The sequence below is a fragment of the Trachemys scripta genome, chromosome 4, assembly GCF_013100865.1.
Source record: "Trachemys scripta elegans isolate TJP31775 chromosome 4, CAS_Tse_1.0, whole genome shotgun sequence".
Taxonomy (NCBI): Eukaryota; Metazoa; Chordata; order Testudines; family Emydidae; genus Trachemys; species Trachemys scripta.
In genome coordinates this window covers 122,317,147-122,332,970 of record NC_048301.1, presented here as the reverse complement: position 1 = coordinate 122,332,970, position 15,824 = coordinate 122,317,147, and the positions used below count along the sequence as shown (strand labels likewise).

At 42.0% G+C, this 15,824-nt stretch overlaps 1 protein-coding gene across 1 annotated transcript; it reads right to left on the bottom strand.

The window, feature by feature from the left end:
• Positions 1–2,430: 2,430 nt before the first annotated feature.
• On the bottom strand, positions 2,431–7,805 carry IL10 (interleukin 10). The gene is made up of 5 exons (XM_034769759.1): positions 7,647–7,805; positions 6,264–6,326; positions 5,548–5,700; positions 4,019–4,084; positions 2,431–2,523 (listed from the first exon to the last, which is right to left on the bottom strand). The coding sequence occupies exons 1-5, from the start codon at positions 7,803–7,805 to the stop codon at positions 2,431–2,433; spliced, it is 534 nt and encodes a 177-aa protein (XP_034625650.1).
• Positions 7,806–15,824: the final 8,019 nt, after the last annotated feature.

Genomic DNA, 15,824 nt, shown 5'->3' with positions numbered 1-15,824 from the left:
TGGAGGAGGTACAGTAGATTAGATCCCAATTGTAGTCACTGGAATTTAATCACACGCCTATAATTCAATACCTGTTTGAGTGCTGGCCTGAATAGGGAAAATTTAAGCATATGCTTAAAGGGTTTCTTGAATCAGGGCCTAATTGACCTGGCCAAGGTCACACAGGGATCTATATTTGACTGTTTCTTTAATCACCATGTTAATTCAGGTGTGAGCCCCATGTGAGCAATGGCTACTAAAAAGGCTCTGCAAAGGGATTCATCCCTTTCTGTCCACATTGAGTCCCACTGATTCAGAGTGCCCTAGCAGATCCCTCTGGATAAGGGGGGACTATCTATGATCATGTATCCTAATGTGAGCCGCTCAAGGAAGGCAGAATGTTATTTACAACACCAAAATAAATGCCATTCCTCTAGGTGGTGAGCAATATTTCACCTTCATAACCGTGTTAATAAACTGAAAGAATAGAATAGATCAGATTGCTGTTAGAAAACATAAAAAGTTTATTTTTACATACACATAAAAACAGATGAAAATTCTGCAGTCATGCACACGAACACATTAAAAGAGCACTTAGCAAAGGCATTGCTCTCTAAACAGCAACACGTCTTGCAGAACTGAAATTGGAGCTGGCGAGATGGACCTTTTGAGTCTGGTTGCCGTAGCTGTAACCCATTTGCCCAGTTCACTCAAGCCAAAGGGAGTTTTGCTGGACTAAGGAGTGCAGAGTTGGCTTGACAGGAGTTTAATGCAAAAAGGGGCAGACTTTTGCAGAAGCCTGATTGAATTTTACACCTGTTTACACCAACGCCTACCCTTACTCTGATTTAGGCACCATCTCTAAGTGAATTTTAGCCCTTTGAGTTGCAGAACTGCTCTGTTGCAGTTGGGCTGGTTACTTCTGTTGCATAACCAGCTTCACTGTAACGCATTCCCAGGACGGGGACACAATCCCCGCCCTTGTGGCGTTAGCTCTGAAAATACAAGCTAAGTATAAATCTCCTTCTCTCTTTTTGTAATGGTAACTTACAAAGCACAGTAACACGAATGACAAACTGACAGTGTTTCATTACAGTGGAGCATCCTAGTGCTTCTAAATATTAGAACCCCGCTCCCAAACATTACAGCATTTCACTCTCTGTTATTCGCTGCATATTAAGCCCATGAAACAAGGGGGAATCAAATGCTGACATACAGAGAATACTGACTCTATAGGTATATAGAACCAGCATTGCTTGTAACATTTCTAGTGTAGCATTTGCCTGTTGTAGCTCCTGGTTCATAATGTGAGAAGAAAAGCAAAACAAACCATTGCCAGCCCTATGTGCAGCTTCATGCATTTGAATGCAAATTACCAAATCCACCTTAAAATGGTGGGTAATAATTTAAATTATCCCCCGTAGCCCTAACCAGTCAGTGAGTTAATCCCAGTCATAGACTGAAGGTTAAGGCACTATAGCCTGACTTTCAAAGGTGCGGAGCCCCTGCAGCTCCCTTGGGCTTCAAGGACCACTGTGCATGCCCCCAGCAGCTCTGAAAGTCAGGTGATTAAATGGCTAGTAGCAGTTAAAAATTAAGTTCTATTAGAACCAAAGCATTTCATTGCAAATACTATTTTTTCTTATGATAGTGAGCTAAGATTTAAACTGAGGTCAGGTTGATCAGAGTCTGTTGTTTGTTACATCATCCGCTGGTGTTTCCTAGAGAATTTAAGGTTTTGAATGTAAACCCTGCACCCCCAAATTTCATTTCATGTAAAAGCTGACCAAAAAGCCTTTTTGGGAAAGAAAAAGCCCTCTGTTTTAGCTATAATTAATGGGCTAGTTTAATGCTTGAGAGCTCTCATTCTAGAGAACAGGTTAGTTCCCTTTTTGAATTACAGAACAGAGACAACGTCTACAGTTGTTTAGCTCAGGGAGTAAGGCCCTGATTCAGCAGAGCCCTTAAGCATGTGCTTAACCTTAAGCACATGAGTAGAAGTGCTTTGCTGGATTTGGGGCCTAGAACTCCTGATTAGACAGACCCTGACTTCAATGGGATTACACCAGGGATGAGTATGACTCATTATTTTCTCCCTCAAGAGTATTTCCTGAAATATAAGTTTTGGTATTTCCAAGCTAAGTGTAAAAATAGCACAATCATACAATGTACAAATATCAAACAATAAATAATAGTTTAAAAATGACATTGCTTCTTCCTATTTAAAAAAATAAGACATCTGTAAATGTAAACATTGAGGTATTGGAGGTAATAAATACTTAATATGGTAGGCACAATATGATTTTTAAAGTACAGTATTAATACTGTTCAGCCATAACTCTTGGCCCAAACCATAAGATTATTCTCTGTCTCATGTGTTTGGAGAGTCTAATGTTACTTTTATAAAACGGCAGTTTCCTTGTTGTGAAAGATGCAGAACTTTTTGGGGTTTCACTTTCCCATCTTCTTCATCAAGTATTCTTCAATGTAGTTAATGAAGATGTCAAATTCTCCCATTGCCTTATAGATTCCTTTCTCTTGTAACTAGGGGGAGGGGAGGAGCAGAGAAAATAAATTACTTAATATCAATTAATTTTACACATTAGTAATTAAGTGTCTAATAAATCACAAGGTAATTTAAGTTAAAGCCTGATAAGCCTAGATGCACAATTCATAGAGTGAGTGGAAATGTTACTCAGATTCTCATTAAACCACAAATGTTGAATCACAGCTAACTCATAGGTGATGGGAGAATTGATATGTAGTTTGCAAGCAATTCATTAAGTGTATTCCAAATTTGAATTGCTTTGTTTGGAGATGTAGCTCTTATGATATACTTCTGTTCTCTGATTGGCTGAATGTAACGTTTAGGATCAGTTTCCAATGGGAATGCTTGTGATTAGGAAGTCAAAATTGGCTTCCCACAACGATCCTGCTTGACTTGCTTAAAATACTTTCATTTGACAGAATATTCAAGAATAAGAAACAGAAGTAATGCAAACACACTCAAAGCAAACAATGGTTTTGAAAAAAAAACCCCAAACCTCTGCAGATTTTTTTAATGCAACATTTGCCCAGCTGCAACAGGACTCGTAATACCAGCTTTTGGACAATGTGAACTGATAAACTCATGACTAACTCATTTGTGGTTGTATAATATACCATACTGATGTTTGTTTAGATAATTTGTACACACTATAATTCCGTCTACAATGTAAACTGTTTTCCTGCAGTTGCTCTGGCTAGTGCAGTTACTGTATCTATCTGACCCAGCCCCATTACATAGTCATGTGCTTACTGAGTGCCCCATAATCTTTAGTGTACTTATTTTCGCAAAACAATGGTGGGGTAGGAATGTGCTCTTATCCCCATTGTTCAGATAGGGAATCCAGGCCCAGAGAATGCCCCAGGTCTTACAGGAGTCTGGTAGAGCAGGAACTGGAACATGTGTCTCCAAAATCCCAGGCTGGGCTATCTTTCCCCTCTAACAGTTAACTGTTCTAGAGTCAACATGTCCTTCGCTTTGGTATTAGTGTTAGCCAAACCTGAGAGTCCAGGTTCAGTTTGGCTCACCAACCATCACTTTTGATACTTCTCCAACCCTCATCTGAAAAGTCTAACTCCCTTGAACGTGACAAAGTGTGTGTGTGTGAGTGTGTGTGTGTGTGTGGGGGTGTAGTATGAAGCTCGAATGGACCATTGTTATGGTGTTGCAGCATTTCTGGTCCCAGTACAGGCCAGAAATGCAAAAGCAAATGATCCTCGTAAAAAAAATCTGGTTTCAATAGTGGGCCAGGTTTCAGGGGCTGGGTTATTTATTTATTTATACTTATTTGATGAGTACCTGCATTGGAATTCCCTCCACCCCCAGGCTTTTTTTTTGGCCACTTTCTCACGTTTTCAGTATTGCCAACCCCAGAGTTTTCCCATAAGGATCTGATGCTGCTCCAACTGAAGTCATTGGCCAAACTCTATTGACTTGAATGGGATGACGGATTGCTCCCGAACGACATGGTTAGCAATTGGACAGGAGAGTTACCTTATCGTATGTTTCCTTGATCTGTTTTATGGTTTGGTTCCTCTTCTCGCAAGTGAAGAATCTGTGCTGTGGAGGAAAGCAACCAGGGATTTTTAACAAAACAGCCTTCCTTTACGGTACAGCTCTGGATGGGTGAGAGACAGGCTGCCCCAGCCCAGCTAGTGCACAAAGGGATCTTTCTGGAAATAGGGTGTGTGCTTGGGAAACTATTATTGAATCCTTTATCCCCACTCCTCCTGCCACGGCAGCTCCTCAGCTCCCCGGCCCCACTCGCCCACAAGGCTGTGCTCTCCCGCTTTTTACCAGCTTTCCTCTCCCCTCATCCATTTCTCTTGCTTCCTTGAAAATTCCCCTCATCTCCCCCATGTCAGCCGTGGGTGCCCTTCAAAATGAAGCTTTTGTGATAGATATAAATGAAATCCATTAACAGATATTTATTCTCAAGGGGACTAGCCCAGTGGCCCCCTTGCTAGGGATGTTGTATCCTTTCCCCCTCCCCTCAGCCCTCATTTGTCTTTTTTAGATTGTGAGCTCTCTGGAGCAGGGACTGTGGCGACTTTGTACCGTGCCCTACCCAAAGGTGGCTGGATCCATTCTGGGACCTCCAGATGCTACCCCTATGCGGATACCAATAGCCCTTATGTTCGAGGAGTTCTAGTAACCCAGCTCAGCAAACAGTCTGTGTGATGCTCTCTCAGGGAGGGTTCACCCTCCCCTTTGCTGAATTGCTTGCTCACTGACTGAGTCATTTCACCACCAGATGACAGAGTCAGGACACCACAGCCAGGCAGTTCCAGGAGCTGAGGCTGCATTCAGCTTTAGTTCTGCCGTCCCAGCCTGTGAGAGCAGCTCCTTTCAGGTAAGGGCTTCAGATGAACCCTTTTAAATTCATCTTTGATTAGTGTTTATTACAGGGCTGCAGGCTGGCCTTTAAAAATAAATAATTATTTCTAAAACTTTACAACTGAATCTTGATGATACAAATCATAGATTCCTAGATAGCAGGGGCCTGAAGGGACTGCTTGGGTCACCCAGTCTGACATTCCCCAGCTGCCGTCTGTGTGTGTCCATCTATCTCTGGTCTATATATGGTGAAATCTTCCCCATGATGAGTAAAATTCTGCCTCCCTTTTATGTAATGACCAGGATGTCAGTCCCCAGAGTCCAGCTGGGCTGTATTTTTAATGTGCCTGTCACTGTGCTGTCTACACTGACATCAGTGGCCAAGCTCCCATCAACCTCAGTGGTGCAGGATCCGTCTGAAGGTGGCTTGGCAAAACCTTTGTAGGCCTTCTCCCCTATAACACCACCCTTAGCTTCTTGTTGAGTCACGGCACCAATGGATTTGCAGACCCCTCTCTTCACTGTTGACCTGTACTGCAACCCCTCAGCCCCGGTGGCAAAGAACTTTTAAGAAGCTCTCCATCAAGCTGCAGAGGTTTCATGCTGCAGCTTTGCTTGGGATACCAGCTTGTGTTCAGCTCCCTGGGAACTTGGCAAGTGACCTGCAAAATGGGACCAATACTCACACAGCGCGTCAGTGTCTGCTTCAGGTCCAGCAGCATGATGCCAATATTGGCCACGCTCCGCTTGGTGTGTGTGCTGCTGCTGGTCGCCTTCGGTAAGACTTCATCCAGGTAAAATCGGATCATGTCTATCACTGACTGGCAGCCCAAATAACCCTGGAGGAAGAGGAGTGAGTTGCGTTAATGACATGCCACCACAAATGTCAGGAAACGGCATAAACAGCTGTCAGAATCAGTCATTCAGTCGTCATCACTGACCAGAGGTTTGGTTCTATGGGTTATGCAATGCACCTTACAGAGTGCTTTCCACAGTGCTGTACTGCCATCCTGTGAGGTTGGTAAATAAGCATTATTATCCCTGCTTTAAAGATGGAGAAACTGAGATGTAGAGAGGTGAAGCTATTTGCCCAAGCCCACAGACAGCAACAGCATCCTGGAAATCCAGAGTTCAGACTCCCAGTCCTGGGCGCTGACCACTAGTCCCTCCCACCCCCCAACAAAAGCATGAAAACAGAAACAGAGCAATCTCAAAGGGAGTGACTATCTTAGACAGATGTTATACAGGCAAAGATACAATGAAACCAGTTTTCATAGGTATGATATTCTTATCATACTACCAGTTTTAAAAACACCTTAAACTTTGTATAGTACTTCCAGCTGCCTCCGTTAGAATGGCATTAGCTTAGAATTAGAGTCACAGTGTACAACAAAGTTCTCACCTTAAAATCTTCCAGTAAATCCTCCTTTAGCAATAAGATGTCAAGTTCATCATCTTTGGCTTGCTGTAAAAGTATGCAATGGAAATGTCAGTTTTACCAAGGTAGGCAGCCTACAATATCTTCATTTCTACTGTGTAAAAGTACTTCAGTTCATCAAACTGTCTGGTTTGCCTGAGTGTGTATGTTTGTCGTCTTAAGGCAAACACTGGAAATAAAAGCATCTGAACATAGAGAAGTTTTGTGTGTGTGTGTGTGTGTGTGTGTGTGTGTGTGTGTGTGTGTAGATACACAACATCACACAGTAATAACATTCAGGTGCTGATACTGTCCCATGTCTGTGCAATTAGTTTGAAGTCAAAAAAAGACAGAAAAAATGAAATCACATTTGTGGGTGATTTATTTGACATGTTTAATTTCTTTAGCCTGCCTTTCAGACCCTGCTTACTTTCTTTTAACTTCAGATAGTGTGCACATAACAGCACCCAAAATTACTGTGATATATAACAGGTCTATTAAGGAACTACTTGATCCTGTTACCAGCACTTCACTCAGAGACTTGTAGCAAACTCTGATTTAAAGTCTTAAATCCTACATACCTACCAACTGTCATGTTAATTTGGCTGATAATACAAACACAATGCCACTATTCGGTGATTTAACCTAGAGGGATGACATCTCATTTTTTTATATCATTAGTACATAATGCCATTGATTTTATATTGCAATTTAGATGCATTTAAGGCAATATTGGTACTAATACAATTACAAATGCTATGCATCCCTTTTTGCATGATTACTTTGCTCAGCTGTCAGCAAGACCATTCCAATACATCTCCCACCACAAAGGTTTAATGCCACCCGGGCAATCTATTCACAGATAGCATTCCCATGCAGGAGAGGGAAATGTGCACTAAATTCTCTAGACACAGAATAATGTCTTTCTGGCTTTGGTTGTAGCTTAATGTTTGTTCTTTAACACAACTTGAAAGCTATAGTGAAATATTTCCATCTCATCCCTCATTAACTTCAATGGAGTTGCACCCACTTACACCAGAGTTGAATTTATCCCCGTCAGTAAAGGAATCACTTTAAATGCCATGTCAAAAAAAATTAAAATGCCTTAAAATTCACTGTGAAAGCTGCTGATTTTTCAGTAACTGCGACTGGATAGCAAAAAATCTTTGCACATTTTCTCTCCCCTTAGCAAGTGATGAAACTAAACTATTTATTTCACCCACAGCAGCGAACGCAAAACACAGTATGCCTGCATCTAAATCTTTTCTGCCCAAAGGAGCCTGTCTCCTGTGTGTGGGTTTGCCAAATCACTGAAAGTGCAAAAGCAGTAGACAGAAGGCGACAGGCTTTAACAGGTGTCATACTCACAAAATAATCTTTAACTTCATCAAATGCAATCCGCAGGTCTTTGAGCCGAAGGGGCAGGAGATTGGCGAGTTTTGTGCAGCTTTCTTCAGAGAACTGGCAGCTGGCCTTTTTGATGCTAGCAATCAGGGCTAGGAAAATGAGTGCTGTGAGAAGTTTCATTTCTCAGCTGAGTTTCTTTCTTGTGGTCCAGTTATTAGTTCAATTTCACAAGAGGCAAAAAAGCCAGATCTGAATGCCTTCACCTTGATGGAGCTCCTGATTTTATACTCTCCAGACATGCTCTCAATTTCCTTTCCCATTTCCTGGGGACTAATATTGGGGTTTTAAGTCATTCATTAAAACCAAAGGTCACAAGAATTTCCAGTAAGAGGCTTCCTGTGCTCTGGCCCTCCCTCCCCTTTCCATACCCCATCAAATCGTTTGTGTTAGACACTGCATTTTTTTTTTTACATAGCTTGCTTCTTGTAAATTTGAATGTGGCTAAAGAATTTGAACATGAAAAGGTGTGGTATGGAGGACACTTCTGCATTCTCATTGGTATTTTCTATTTTTACATGAAAGACCTGTGGTGGGGTGGGGGAAGTGTTTCCATTTTTAAATCTCTGTAATGCATTTACCTAATTTAGAATTTTTCTAGTTCACCACCACCAAGCAAATGTCATTTAAATGGCGATTGAGGGGAACAGGGAAATATTCACCCCTTATCACCAAGAAGTATGAATTCCCATTTCCGGGTCCTTTCAATGTGAAAATAAACCTTTTATCAATAAACAAATAAAAGTTCTTATGAGGAAATAAATAAAATCTTACCTAGGGTTTATGGAAATCAGTACAGAGCAATTACAGAAATCCCTTCTGACTTTTTCCAAAAGTATGTCTAGCTAAATCCCAACAGTTGTAGTAATTGCAACTTCCCGTTCAGCATTCAAATACGCTATCCAGTTTGTTTCAATTGAACGGAGTATTCTTTATAGTAACCTTCTTCACTTTGCACCATCTTGTTGTGTAGCATTGCTGTGCATTGTTAAATAGCTGCCACGTTCTCTTACAGGGCGTTGTGTGGCAGGGGTGTCTGGAATCACTCCTGTCTTTATTACACACATGCAGACAATATACAGCAATATTCTCCTCTTGGATTCAACTAGGCCCTTGGTGTGTGCTCAGATACCACAGTGTCATGCACTTTATAAATATGTGTAATAGTAATTTTAGTAGTGTTAACATCATGGGAGTTGAGGGTCTGATCCCATGCCCACTGAAGTCAATGGAAGTCTTCCTATTGTCTTCAAATCAATAGGCATTGGCTCTGATTCCTAGTCTTCAGATACAATTCCCAAATTCTATGTAAGTGCAGCATTTTTAAGGGAGAACTGCAGTGTGGGTCACTGAAGAGAATTTGATCAAAGTTTAAGAGTTTCTGGGTGAAAGGGCTTATAAATACCAACTATTCCCATTAATCTTTTAAAAACTGTCATAGTTTTCCCTTTTCTGCTCATTTAAAATAAAGATGTTCCTCGTATCTTTAGGCTATTTCATTTTCAGCCACCTCATTTTTAGTTTCTTTATTGCTTTTCGTACAAAGAGTGAAGCGATTGAACCTGTATAACTTTGGCATCTTCCAGACTTTCAAGCAAAAACTGTAGGAGGTCTGTGTGATGGGTTGGATCACAGAAACCCTCTTGGGACAGCCACCTGATGTGCTGAGACTACTCCGAGCCCATTTTCCCTGGCAGCTTGGGACTTCAGAACCCTGTCTGGTTGTGCCAGACACGTTAGCCTGCTACAAACACAGACCCAGGTCTGAACTACATCTCCCAAAAGCTGCAGGCTTAAACTAAAAGTGTTTCTGTCTTCAACACCCAGATGCCCAGTTTCCAATGGAGTCCAAACCCCAAATAAATCCGTTTTACCCTATATAAAGCTTATACAGGGTAAAATCATAAATTGTTCACCCTCTATAACACTGATAGAGAGATATGTACAGTTGTTCCTCCCCCTCCCCGGGTACTAATACATACTCTGGGTTAATTAATAAGTAAAAAGTGATTTTATTAAATACAAAAAGTAGGGAAGTGGTTCCAAGTAATAACAGACAACAAAGTGAATTACTAAGCAAAATAAAATAAAACACACAAGTCTAAACCTAATACAGTAAGAAAGGGATTACAGATGAAAGCTCACCCCCAGAGATGTTCCAGTAAGCTTCTTTTACAGACTAGCCTCCTTCTATTCTTGGTCCAGCAATCACTCTCATCCCTGTGGTTACTGTCCTTTGTTCCAGTATCTTTCAGGTATCCTTTGGGGGTGGAGAGGCTACCTCTTGAGCCAGCTGAAGACAAAATGGAGGGGTTTCCAGGGGCTTAAATAAACTTCCTCTTGTGGGTGGAAACCCCTTCTCCTCTCCTATGCAGAATCCAGCTCCAAGATAGAGTTTTGGAGTCACATGGGCAAGTCACATGTCCATGCATGACTCAGTTCCTTACAAGCCAAGCCACATTCCCAGGAAAGCTCAGATGTGGATTGGCATCTCAAAGTTCATTGTTGGCTTAAGTGTTTCTTGATTGGGTACTTACTGAGAATAGTCTTTCCTCAGGAAGCTGACCAACTGCTTCACTGAGGCTACTTAAAATTAAACAAGTGCACATATTCATAACTTCGACTAAAAAAATGATACATGCATACAAATAGGATGAATACATGCAGAAGAACATAACCTTTGCAAAGATATGTTACATGGCATATCTAGCATAACACCTATTCCAGTTATGTCATATTTACACTCATAAGCATATTTCCATAAAGCATTATGGGGTACAACGTCATAGTATGTGCAGGTTATTTGAGATTGGTCTGGACCAGAAGCCCAGTTATGAACACCCTCCAACTTTGGAGTTGAATAAGTCAACCTCTAACTGAGAAAGTTGAGGAAGAAACTTACCCTAACAGCAGGCTATTTCAGAATTATTCACTTCTAGTTTTCTTTTCACCTTCCTCTGAAGTATCTGATTCTGGCCAGTGTCTGAGGTAGGATATTGGATTAGATGGACCGTGGGTTTGATCCAGTATGGCGATACTGATGTTCCTATTTTTATAGTGTGGGCTAATCACTAATAGATACCCTTACCCTAGCTGCATTATATCTGTAATATACGGACAGAGGTAGTGAAGTAAATGTGTGATTAGACTGCAGGAAAACCATGTAGTAGGTCTTGCAGGATCTATTGTAGTTGCCACCAGACAAATGCATGCTTTTTACTACTAGTTAACTTTATTTCTTTGAAGTTTAAAGAAAACTCCTCCTTCCCCTTTAAAGCCACTGCTCTGTGTTGTTTTAAATTTATCACTCAAAGCATATAGGACTTATGCAAATACTATCATCTCAGAAGCTTTTAGGAAACTAGTTTAATGAGACAAGAACAAATGAGGGGAACAAACTGGCAAGAACCTATCAGTTTTTGGTCTATTTTTTTCAGGGATATGTAAATAATGTCTGCAAAGTTCAAGGGAACAGAAGAACAAGTAAAGAGCTGCTCACTGCTGTGAATGGTTCTGCAGTGGAAGAAGTTGACACGACAGGAACACCTGCCTGCTACAGGAGTTCTTACACCTTCCTCTGAAGCATCTGGTGCTGGCCACTGTCAGAGATGGGATACTGAGCTGGGTGAACCATGGGTCTGACCCAGTCTGACAATTCAAATGCTCTTTCAATCAACATTTTAAAAAGGAAGAAAGAAAAGTTTGCATAATTAAGAAACATAGGGCCAAACCAATCCCTGCTATAACTCTCTGAAGTCAATGAGATATATTAAGCCTATAGAGCCTAATTTTTCAGGCACTTTTATAGGACATCCAGATTCTGCATTTGGATCATCCTCAGTTTGGTAAGTAATTGTCCAATTTGTGCACTTATATTTTGATCTAAGCGACCAAATATAGGATTTGGATATCCGATGGCAGGCCATCCTAATACAATCCTACATCTGATTTCCAAACTCTAAGATATGGCTTGACATTCCAAGGAAAATACATTTGAATAAATTCACATGATCAGAATAAATGGAGATGCTGTTGGTTTTATAAAAATGATTTTATTTGGGGGTTAGAATTTTGGCTCATGACATTTTGTTTTGTTTTAATTCAATAAAGCTCTAGATCTGTAAAGGACATTTTATGGTAGTCTTGCATTTACTTTTGCTAAGGTGCAACTATTGGGCTCCTGGCTAGTTGCCAATGTGGCTATTCGAGGGTCATAAGCTTTGAGCATCCCAGCCACTGGATATAACAACAACAGTACTTACCACTTATGGCCCTTTTCACCTGAGGCTCTCAAAGAACTTTACAAAGGAAGACAAAGTATCATTGTTGCCATTTCAAATGGGGAAACTGAAGCACAGATTGAGACAGTGTCTTGCCTAAGGTCACCCAGACAGTCAGTGGCAGAGCCGAGAATAGAATCAATCCACTCTTAATAGTCTGGGAGCCATTGTAGGTAAAGTGCCCAGATTATCTAAATCAGTAGTTCTGAAACTTTTGTACTGGTGACCCCTTTCACATAGGAAGCCTCTGAGTGAGACCCTTATAAATTAAAAACACTTTTTAATATATTTAACACTATTATAAATGCCGGAGGCAAAGTGGGGTTTGGGGTGGAGACTGACAGTTTGTGACCCCCCCATGTAATAACCTCATGACCCCCTGAGGGGTCCCGACCCCCAGTTTGAGAACCCCTGATCTAAATCATCATTGTTGTGGTTGCTTCCAAAGGCCGCAGTCACAGGATTCATCTCCCATTGCATTGTGTGCCATACAGACCCAGAGATGAATATGGCTTCTTCCGATGGAAAGCTTCCAATATAAGGCTACAATCCAGTAGAGAGGAGAAGTCAAGTTGACTTCAGTGGGGCTCCCTGCAGGTACAGAGGACTGCCCACATGGCGCTCATGGCAGGGATAAATATAACCCATTGCTTCTTTCATTGCAAACACTCACGTACCTACCTGCAAAACAACTCAGAGACCAGAACTCCCAACACCACTGGGCTCCAGATTAACAGCACTGCAACTGTGGGTTGTGAGTTCAATCCTTGTGGGGGCCATTTAGGTATCTGGGGCAAAAATCTGTCTGGGGATTGGTCCTGCTTTGAGCAGTGGGTTGGAGTAGATGACCTCCTGAAGTCCCTTCCAACCCTGATATTCTATGATTCTAATAGGTGGCACCTTTGGTATTAGGGATTGTGGGGTTGTCTTATTCTAACCTGACCAGCTTCATAGATGGTCTGTAAGGAGCAACATTTTTTTATTATGATTGAGCTGGTGCCCAAGTGTTTTCTCATTTGGCAGCTGTATCTGTGGGACCAACTGGGCATGTGTGTCATGGAAGCCTGTGCTTAGCACTAAGGTTTGGGGTTAAAATACATCAATGAGCTGTGGTATTTGTGTTTCTGGCTTGCTTTAGTCCTGCTTGGCTTCCTGGAAACGGACACCCTTACAATAACCTTACACCGGCGACTCCGTGCTGGCTGCATGAACTGGGGCGTAATGGTATCACATCGTGAAAATTATCACAGCGGCAGTCAGAAAAATAACCATTTCGGTGCTGAAGATATTTCCTCTGACACTTCTTTCCGTTTCCGCTTTCCTATCAGGACGTCTCTCTTTTTGTTATTGTTTTTTTTTGGTGTGTGTGTTTTTTTTTTTTTTTTTGCTGAGTCATTGCAAGAAAGGCTCAAAATAGTTGTCAGAACATCTTGTATTTAGGAAAGAGAAAGTAGAAATAACCTTAATGTTTGTTTTTTGTTTTTTTAAGGGCAGGTGTTGTTTTGAAGCAATTTGCTATTTTCAACCTATGGTCCACAGACCCCCGGGGGACTGCAGACTATGTCTAAGATTTCCAAAGGGATCTGCACCTCCATTTGAAATTTTTTAGGGGTCCGCAAATGAAAGAAGGTTGGAAACCGCCGAGTTACTGTGAGCCCTGACTCATCGCATGACCTTGGATAAGTCACTTCACCTCTCTGTTCTACAGTTCTCTATGAAGCGCAATTAGTTTGTGCTGGAAAACCCCTTAGAGGGCCTTGAAGCAAAGATGCTAGCGAAGCCCGAAGAATTATTAATGAGAAGTATTCTATATTAAGGTTAGTATCTTTGCAATTCAGGGAGATACACATGAAGGAAGCAAATTGATAGTTGGCCCCAGGGCATGACTGACTAGGAACAAAGGAATGAAACAGAGAATAGGAAGATTGCAATGGGACAATTTTCCCTCTAATGGAGAAGATACTGTGACAGACCCAGACCAGTAGGGTACAGGAGTCTGGTAGAGGGCAAATATACTGGTCACTGGATGAGTAGTTTTCTGTTCCCTGAGTGACCAGAGAAGGGGCTGCACTAGAGTAATCAGGAACCTGCTAGAACCAGTTAAGGCAGGCAGGCTAATTAGGACACCTGGAGCCAATCAAGAAGAAGCTGCTAGAATCAATTAAGGCAGGCTAATCAGGGCACCGGGGTTTTAAAAGGAGCTCACTTCAGTTTGTGGTGAGAGTGTGAGGAGCTGGGAGCAAGAGGCACAGGGAGCTGAGAGTGAGAGGGTGTGCTGCTGGAGGACTGAGGAGCACAAGCGTTATCAGACACCAGGAGGAAGGTCCTGTGGTGAGAATAAGGAAGGTGTTGGGAGGAGGCCATGGGGAAGTAGCCCAGGGAGTTGTAGCTGTCATGCAGCTGTTACAGGAGGCACTATAGACAGCTGCAGTTCACAGGACCCTGGGCTGGAACCCGGAGTAGAGGGCAGGCCCGGGTTCCCCCCAAACCTCCCAATTGACCTGGGCTGTGGGTTCTTCCAGAGGTCTCTGGGCTGTTCCCCAACCCACCTGGTGAATCTCTGAGGCAAGAAAATCCGCCAATAAGCGCAGGACCCACCAAGATAGAGGAGGAACTTTGTCACAATACCTATCTATGCCTATGGGTTTTTTTGAATGGGTGACACACTTTCAAAAGACAAGAGCAGGGGCATTTCTAATGAATCATTGCCCTGGACATTGGACATGATCTGAATCATCTCTTATATCAGTCATTTTAGAATCCATTTCTCTTCCTATCCTCTGACGTAGCCAGAGACAGACGGAATGAGGAAGCTGATGAGGATCGAGAAAAGACCAATATCTAAGATCTTGCCTACAAGAGAGAACTTTTTGAACTGATTCATTAAACCAGTGCAGCCCCCCATGTGGATACTCATATTTCAGTTTAAGAGTAGCTTACTTTGGGATGGCTGAAACCTGTTCCCAATCAACTGAAACTAAACCACACAGGAGTGTGTGGGAATTAGCACCAGTTTATTGAATCAATTTAAATTTACACCTTAAGTTAAACAGTGCAACTTTCTGATGTAGACAATGTCTCAGGGCTAATTTATATGCAAAACTTACACTGAAATGGATGGCTGCTTTGGTGCAAGTCTAGGTATGGGCACTCTTGCAGAATAAGTGTCCGCACAGAGACTAGCACCAAAATGACAAAAGGTGTGAATTAAAACTGATTTAGTTATTTCAGTGCAAGACCTAATCCTCTGTCAAATGCAGGCCTCTCTGCCCCGGAGAGTCTCCCGTATCCAGGTCTGGTTTAGCCTCAGAACATGAGCTCCAGAGGAAGTAGTTGGCCTATTTATTTTTCTTTAGTGGTTTCTTTGTGCAGCATTATCTAGAGATGGGACCTTGAGCAAGTCTGAATCCCAATTCTACACCATTTAAGCCAATGGAGAGATTTACCTTTGACTTCAATGGGAACAGGATTAAGACTCTTAATGGACATGTAAAGGGCAGAGGTAGATCTCAGCTGGTGTAAATTGTTACCGTTCCATTGAAATCAGTGGAGCTATGTCCGATTACGCCAGTTGACGATCTACCCCCAGTTATGGTTGACCTCTATTTGCTCCAGATTTACACTGTTGTAACTAAGAGCAGCATTTGGCCTCTTCCTGTACAAAGACTGCAGGACTTGCCCGTGCTTTGTCCATTCCATAAAGGAAACTAGCTCCTCTGTGTGAAATGCTGCTTTGTGTTTACCTCTGTTTCCGTTTTGCAGAGACTTGCATCCGAGATCTTGAGCGTGCAGTTTCACTCTGACTCGCTCTTGCCTAGTGCTATGGAAACACATTCACTGCGCACTACTACGTGGTGGTTGA